The 8,833-nt window shown below is 33.2% G+C and overlaps 1 protein-coding gene across 1 annotated transcript; it reads left to right on the top strand.

The window, feature by feature from the left end:
- The first annotated feature begins 6,070 nt into the window (after positions 1 to 6,070).
- On the top strand, positions 6,071 to 8,584 carry LOC120330503 (uncharacterized). Its single transcript, XM_039397474.2, has 4 exons — positions 6,071 to 6,227; positions 6,521 to 6,658; positions 6,914 to 7,033; positions 8,428 to 8,584. The coding sequence occupies exons 1-4, from the start codon at positions 6,182 to 6,184 to the stop codon at positions 8,526 to 8,528; spliced, it is 405 nt and encodes a 134-aa protein (XP_039253408.1). The 5' UTR covers positions 6,071 to 6,181; the 3' UTR covers positions 8,529 to 8,584.
- The last annotated feature ends 249 nt before the right edge of the window (positions 8,585 to 8,833 follow it).

Genomic DNA, 8,833 nt, shown 5'->3' with positions numbered 1-8,833 from the left:
AATTCCTATTTGTTCAAATACTTTACGACTATATTTCACATCTAATATTTTTTTAATATTCTGCCTAATTCCCTCTGGCCGTTGGGTTGTATAAAAATAATTCCAAGATTATAATTTCAGAAAATGACTTATTATTTAAAATGGGACTGTAGGGTCAGTGACCTTTGTAATTGTAAGTATTGTTTATCCACTTCATATTTATCATTCGTCTGACGAGTCTTGTCTTGTTAAATGTTTACATAGACAATCGATTAAACCACACCCTTTTTGAAAAGAGTTATCGTTTAACGTATCTAACGTTTATACCATTGTGTATCGTATAAATTGTCATAAATTGTCTTTCACACGCGATCATTGTGTCATTGCGGTTTATCATCGATAGTTTGAGAACCTGTGAACGATTTATTCATATTGTATCTAACTCTAACATTTATATATTTTTAAGTCTCAATATGTATGTTTTTTATATAGTAAGTTCTTTCAGGTATATAAAAATTTTATTCTCTCAAATTTATTGCCCACTAGATTTGGAAACCCCACATGTAACAAGATCATATGTCAGTATAGGAATGTGGAACGCTATTTTAATCGTGAATTTCTTATATGAAAAAGTAATTTCACAATGCAAATAAAGTTGTACACAAACTGTCGTTCCAGTACGATTTAATTTCATCTTTAAACACACCCGAAAATGACATTTCTCACGACAAAGCAACATTCAGTATTACCAGTTTCTTGTAAAATGAGCACGTTTGTGTGTGGATGATGCGATCTTGATTGTGATGAATGAGAGGTATCTTATATATTACGCATTTGACGTTCGCAAACACCCAACGAACATTATTCGGTGCAAGCCCCATTATTTCTTATTTGCTTAAATCTTCTACGAATATATTGCCTTTCGCCCACTGTTATATTGCGGTTAACTTTCTATTTTTTGCAATTCCCTTCGTTCGTTGCTTTCTTTGTATAAAAAAAAATTGAGGATTAATATTTTTGGAGAATAATTGACATTTAGAGGAACTGTGTGGTAAGTGACCTTTTCAATTAACTATCATTTATCGTTGTGATGATTCTGTAAGGATTAATCATGTTTCATCCAAGTATCACATGTATATAACTTTAAGTATCATTTTGTGTATTTTATGCATAATAAGTTTTTTCAGATATGTGAAAGTTCAAGGAAATTTATTGCCCACTACATTTGAAAAACCTAACAAGATCATATGTCAGTACAGAAATAAAAAAAGAACAGAAAATAATGCTAAAAAAAGAGAACAATCACAGTTCGTCTGATACATTCGTAATGAAGCGACCCTACATTTGGATGTAGATGGCCGTGACAATCACGCCAAAATCAAAATTCATTCTTTACAGCCTATAACGAATAATGAAATTGGAAACACCTATTATATCGCGAGCAACATGGAAAAAAGTCTGGGGAGCCGCGTGTTAATTAAGCAGCATTACTGTAAATTATGTACAAAATATGAAGGGAATTGACAACGCCTCTTTTGAATTTTTGTGCAGAAAAAAAAGAAGTTTAATTCTTGTCTGATATATTGTAGAATCTGCTCTCAACAATCTTAAATCTAAAGCTCGTGGTACGTGAAACAAAATAAATATTTCATTTGTTTCTACTAATAAAAAAATTTATCGTCTATTTCGAAAATGTAAGTATAGTTTTCTTTTCAGGGAATGGAATATTAAAACAATGTAAAGGGTTTTATTCTGAAAAAAAAAAGTGTTTGAAATTTGGTCTCTCTTTTTCTATTTGAAATAAATTTTACAGGAGAAAATATGTTCGTTCATGTTTGCTTGTGTGGTTATCTTTAGTTCAGTCGTTGTTGTGGACGGTATTCCATTCTGAAATTTTGAAATGAAAAAACAATTCCGCAACGCGAAGAAAGTTATACCCAAGCTGTGTAGTCGTAATACGATTCAGGGCACGAGAAGGCAGTGTCTTAAATCCTTTCTTTAAATCCGCTTTTGAATGCTCGTCTCAATACAAGGCTATAATATTCATTATTAATAGTTCCTTGTAAAATGGTAAAACAGAACGTTTTGCGCGTGGATGGTGATATGTTTTGATCGTGATGGTGATTAACGTAAATACGAACGCAAGTTGAAGGAAATTACATACCAAGCAGAAGAAGACGAAAAGAATCTGACCCGCATCCAAGATCTCGTTGACAAACTTCAAATCAAGGTCAAAACATACAAGAGACAAGCTGAAGAAGCCGAGGAACAAGCCAACCAAAACTTATCAAAATATCGTAAACTGCAACACGAGTTGGACGATGCTGAAAAAAGAGCTGACATGACAGAATCTGCACTCAACAAACTCATATCTAAAGCTCCTGATATGTGAAGCAAGGTATGTATTTCATTAGCTTTCAACTAATTTTTTCTTGTATCCAGAAAATGTATTTATCAGATATTTTTCATTCATTTCAGGGAATGGAATGATCATAAAATGTAAAAAAAATTATCAACAAGAGATTGAAGGTTGAATCAACAAGAGTTTGAAATTGTTATTGAGATTTTGGAGTACTAATAATTATTGCTGTTATGAAATTTATTAAAGTGATGACTATTTGAAAATAAACTCAAATAGGAAAATATTTTCGTTTTTTGCTCATTTGTGTGATTATATTTAGTTCAGTCTCAGCACCATCTTGCTTGGTAATACTTTGCTACGGACGTTATTTTATTCGTAAATTTCTAAATGAATAAGTAATTTCACAATTCAAATAAAGTTCCACTCAAACTGTCGTTCTAGTATGAATTAGGGTACTGGAGTGCATTTTATCAGTTTCCTTCCTTAAACACACTCGAAAATGTCATGTCTCACGACAAAGCAACATTCAGTATTACCAGTTTCTTGTAAAATGAGCACGTCTGTGTGTGAAGGATGCGGTATGTCTTAATCTTGATGGTGATAAATGAGAGGTATCTTATCTATAACGCATTTGCAAACACCCAACGAACATTAAAGCGGCGTAAGCCCCATTATTTCCCATTTGCTCAAATCTTTTACGGGTATATAGGATATATATATATATATTATTATATTATTATATTATATATTATATTATTATATATATTATTATATATTTTATTATTATATATTATACGGATATATATATATATATTCGCCCACTGTTATGTTGCGGTTAACTTTCTATTTTTCGCAATTCCCTTCGTTCGTTGCTTTCTTTGTATAAAAAAAATTGAGGATTATTATTTTTGGAGAATAATTGGCATTTGTCTCAAATCCCTTCTTCGAATCCGCTTTTAAATGACACGTCTCCAGACAAGTCCATAATATTTAACTTCTTGTAAAATAATATAACAAAACGTTTGCGCGCGTGGAAGGTGATTTGTTTTGATCATGATGGTGATTAATTTTGAAGTATTATAACGCATTCTATAACTTCCCAAACGAATGAACGTTATTAAGTCTCATCAATTCCTATTTTCTCAAATACTTTACGACTATATTTCATATCTAATACTTTTTTAATAATCTGCCTAATTCCCTCTGGCCGTTGGGTTGTATAAAAATAATTGCAAGATTATAATTCCAGACAATGACTTATTATTTAAAATGGGACCGTAGGGTCAGTGACCTTTGTAATTGTAAGTATTGTTTATCCGCTTCATGTTTAACATTCGTCTGACGAGTCTTGTCTTGTTAACTGTTTACATAGACAATGGATTTTAATAAACCACACCGTTTTTGAAAAGAGTTATTGTTTAACTTATCTAACGGTTATACCGCTGTGTATCAAATCAAATTTTTATAAATTGTCTTTCACACACGATCATTGTATCGTGTCATTGCGGTTTATCATCGATAATTTGAGAACCTGTGAACGATTTAACCATATTGTATCTAACTCTCACATTTATATATTTTTAAGTCTCAATTTGTATGTGTTCTCAATTGGTAAGTTCTTTCAGATATATAAAAATTATATTCTCTAAATTTATTGCCCACTAGTTTTAGAAACCCCACATGTAACAAGATCATATGTCAGTACAGAAATATAGAACAAAAAATAAATCTGGAAAAAGTGAACAATCCCAATTCGTCTGACACAAGTATTATAGATTTTGGGTATTGATGAAAATTGGTTAAACAGTTTATGGAATGTATTCACATTTTTGCTACGAATAACGCACTAACCAAGCAGTCATCTTTACAAAAATACACGGCATGTTTTTAGAATGTCCGACCTCTTCAGTGAGTGTATGGGACTCTCAAGAACGTATTGTGTTTAACAAACATTCTCTAAGTCTAAAACATGCCCTGTGTATCAGTATGAAACAACAAAAACAGTAACCATGCCGATTTGAAACATTTGAGTGGGTTTGCTCGTACATCCTTTTTTACAAATGCTGAATGAGTTTGAATTAATATAAATAGTTGAAAAATATTTTATATGTTTACCTGGATTTATATTGTGATGGACAGTTGTGTGGATCCACTTAATTTCTGAAGTATTTATATGTCTGGTTTTGTCTGTCGTAAGTGATCTTTATTTTTCTAGTGACCTCGTTTACTCGTTGCTAATATGGATTCTGCAATCGAACTATATACGAGGTAAGGCTAAAAAGAAACGGGACTGACGTCACAGATTGCGCAACATGATTTACCACCGGTAATCAGCACTTTTACAGTGTGGCGTAGTATGTGTTCTTTGTTTAACAGCTGTTTTGACACAATATCGCAATTATTTTTGCTTTTTAGGAACCATAGGTGAATGTGATTAACTGCTTGTTGAAAAAAATTGCCGTGCGAGATCTGATTGAGTTTTTTGGCGATAGGGGGTTCAATTGCAGAATGACGATTGAGCGAAGAATTAACATTAAATTTTGTGTCAAACTCGGAAAAAACGGCGAATGAGACTTTGATGATGTTGCGTGATGTTTATGGAGATTTTTCCATGTCCAGAACAAGAGTTTTTAAATAGCACAAGCGATTTCGGGAAGGCAGGCAAGATGTTGAGAATGATCCAAAGTCAGGGAGGCCCTGCACTTCTACAACTGATACCAACATCAAAAAGGTTCAGCAGTTGGTTCGCAGTGACCGTCGCTTAACAATTCGCGTCATTGCCAAAGAAGTTGGAATGGACAAAGAAACGGTCCGCACCATTTTGGTTGACACTTTGGGAATGCGAAAGGTGTGTGCCAAAATGATGCCAAAGGCTCTTGAGTTGACTGAGGAGCAGAAAGCTCAATGATTGAATGCATGCCGAGTTGACATGCATTTTTCCAAGTTTGACACAAAATTTAATATTTATTCTTTGCTCAATCGTCATTCTGCAATTGAACCCCCTATCGCCAAAAAACTCAATCAGACCTCGCACAGCATTTTTTTTTTCAATAAGCAATTTATCACATTCACTTATGGTTCCTGAAAAGCAAAAATAATTGCGATATTGTGTCAAAACAGCCGTTAAACAAAGAACACATGTTACGCCACACTGCAAAAGTGTTGATTACCGATGGTTAATCGTGTTGCGCAATCTGTGACGCCAGTCCCGTTTCATTTTAGCCGCACCTCGTATATATCCCTTCTGGCAATGTGGAACCAAAATATTTAATCAAATACTCAAGAAAATTATGAACACAAATTTTAAACACTTAATTTTATTTAAACAGCGAGTGCAATTGCTGACTCCATATTATCTATAATATCTCTATAAAATGGGTAATTATTTAAAGATGTTATACAATTTTATTTTAATTTTCTATATATCTCCATTCATGATGTAAATTATATGAAATTTTTTTAGGAAAATGGACAAAGCTTTTATTGAGTTCAAGTGGAATTTTTGCCAAAAGAAAGTGATTTTTCGTAAGCCAGCAAACACGAACAGAACCCAAAACCCCAACTTCCAACACAACCAAAATAATATCAGAATTGACGCCAAAATTAAAGTAAATTTGATAGATTTTTTCATAGAAAATCGCACGGTTTAAATTTCTCTTCAATGAGAGTTGCCTACTTGTGTTTTACCAGTTGATTAAAAAAGTAGAGAGAGAAAGAGAAATCTATTTTACGAGAGAAAAAATATTGGAGAAATAAAAAGGAAGCGCGTATGAATGAAACGATTTTCAGTTTGAAGAACTTTCAAGCAACATAGAAGACTCTCGTTATAAAGTCGGCAGAATGTTTCTATTCACCGTGACCCTATTTATATTTGCTGTAGGTGCGGGTAAGCATCCATATATTTTCTCTCAACGAAAGGATAATTCATTTTTACATGACAACGATGTGTCTAATCCAAATAATCTGATTCGGACGTTTCAGTCTATGTGATACACATGAAATTTGAAAAATTTTCTGCGACGCTAAATCAGCCGGATGAATTAGTTTTAAACATATAAATCAGTGATCAGTTATAATTGCAAAATAAAAAATACAAACAATACGTTAAAATAAAACTTTCCATTTGTCTTACGAGAAATAGAACACATTTATTTGACATTTTTTATATATTTCATCAAGGGCAAGCACGTAATTGCTACTCTTGTTATGATTATCCAAATTTTGATTACGAAGAATGCTTCCAGGCAGATTTTCCTTACAACAATAGAACTTGCTACAACGAACAACATCTGTGCTACGTTGCTACTGCAAAAGACGGTGAGAATTTACAGCCGCAAAACAGTTTTCAAACGATATGAGCATTGAATATGCTTTGTTTCAACTGTATAATTACTCTGTTAACACGTAAAGCTAAAGATTTATTATCAAATGAAAGCTATACCTAATATGACAGTTTACCACTTTTTTCTTTATTTATGTCGCATACTTTATTTAGTGCTGAGTATTGAAAGACTTGAATGAAAAAGCAGAAGAAAACTTGTTTATTTGACAATTATTACACTCTTTTTACAGCCAACGGAAATCTTGTTTACATCGATCGCGGATGCTCCTCATATGAGGTGGGAGACTGTGTCCAAGCTACGAATCAAACCGGACATAAGTGGACACTATGCACGAGAACTTGTAAAACAGGTGATACATATTGGTCGTTCGGTATGTTTTTGAAATTCGGCAGCCGTTATTGTAACCATATACAGAAATATATTTGAAAAATATTGAAAAACTACGAATATATCGGTATCAACAGTATCGACACTTTGGGTAACATGGGTTTCGAATTTTAAAAGTCTCGTTAACTTTTATATCGCGCATCTCTCGCATGTTTTAGTTTCGGAAGGAGGTTACATTTCCATCATATAACAAAGAAATTTTCATGTTCGTTCTGTTGATAGTTATATTTCCGACATACATATTTACAAAAATATTTTTTTGCTGGTATTGTTGATTAATTTCCTTTTCACAAATAAAATAATTTAATCACGGTACTCACGAATAGTTACAATCCATCAAAAAAAAATATTTCAATTTGTGCATCGTTGTATCGAATTTTGTTGTATCATTTATCTGCCGTTTTACCCACTTTGAATCAAACCTGTTAAACAATAGGCACTGAAGTTATTAAAGCATTCCTGTAACATCATTGAAACTAAGATAACTTACACTATTAACATCAAGTTAAATATAAATATGGACATTTTCCTTCCCATGATTTTCGCCATCTACTTAGACCAGGGTGGACCAAACCCAGGCCCGCGGGCCACATGTGTCCCGCCCCTTCATTATCTGTGGCCCGCGTCACATTCGGAGAGTAATCAAAAAATCGCATTTCGTGTTGTTTCGTCATAAAATTAATCAGAAAAATCTTTTGACACATTGTTATCACTAATGTCACTGCAATAAATAATGGATAGCTGAGGAAACTAGTAAAGTTGAATGATGTGCTTGGCAGTCTAAATTGTTATCTGGCTTTCTAACTTCTTCTCATAGAAAACTAAAAATCGAATGCGGATTCTATTAGCCTAGAATGGCTATGCCTGATAACTATGTGTTTGCACGATAAAGGTATTTGTTTGGTATTGCACTGTTTACCTATTCTTGGCACTATTATGGTCCGCGAACAAAGCAAAAATAATTTTGTGGCCCGCGGGGCCGTCAACCTTGGACCACCCTGACTTAGACTTAACTTAACTTAGATCAACAACCTCCCTTTTACGAATAATCCTCTAAGGCTATTTTTTTCTATTTGGCTACATTTGGCCCGCGTACCGCAGGTTGTACACACCTTCTCTAAGACATATATATCAAAAAATTCAATGTTTCACGTGTTACTTAGTTCTTCTGAATAAACAGTTTGGGTGTGTTCATGAATTTCACACCTCAACTGTAAAGAAAACGCGCATCGTCATTTTATAGTTTGAAATCATAGACGAATTAATACAGGTTTCATTATAAATATATATTAGGTAATATTTGTTGATATAAATGTTTATTAGAATGTTCTCTAATGCGATTACAACTATATTTAGACTTCTGCAATACGGGTGACAACCATGGATTCTCCACCAGTGCCGAAACAATTCTTGTCTCACTTTTCGCCTTATTGGCGTTCTATACCAATATGCTATAGTTTATTTTTGCTTTTCATGATCGTGTAAAGTGATCGCTTCCATATATATTTTTCAATGCTTTGTGCTTTGTGCAGTGTGTTCTGGCAAGATGATAATATATCAATAGGTAATTTTGCGTATTGTTGTGTTGTTTCAAGTGACGGCGTTAAGTGAAGGCGAAATTCTACACCTGGGATTTGAAATATTTTATTTCCCATACCACAGTCGTTTAAATGTAAGAGTGACCTTAAAATATTAGAGGAATCTATAAAATAGAAAAAACATAATATTCGATACAAAAGGCTTTTAGAACGAGAAGAACTGT

The sequence above is a fragment of the Styela clava genome, chromosome 12 (assembly GCF_964204865.1).
Source record: "Styela clava chromosome 12, kaStyClav1.hap1.2, whole genome shotgun sequence".
NCBI lineage: Eukaryota > Metazoa > Chordata > Ascidiacea > Stolidobranchia > Styelidae > Styela > Styela clava.
This window is presented reverse-complemented; position numbering and strand designations above follow the sequence as displayed.

Excerpts from the sequence above, each read along its gene's own strand:
- LOC120330503 (XM_039397474.2), top strand. The coding sequence starts at position 6,182 with ATGTTTCTATTCACCGTGACCCTATTTATATTTGCTGTAGGTGCGG. Across the intron at positions 6,659-6,913 it reads CGTTGCTACTGCAAAAGACG|CCAACGGAAATCTTGTTTAC; the intron begins GTGAGAATTTAC and ends CTCTTTTTACAG. Across the intron at positions 7,034-8,427 it reads CACGAGAACTTGTAAAACAG|ACTTCTGCAATACGGGTGAC; the intron begins GTGATACATATT and ends AACTATATTTAG.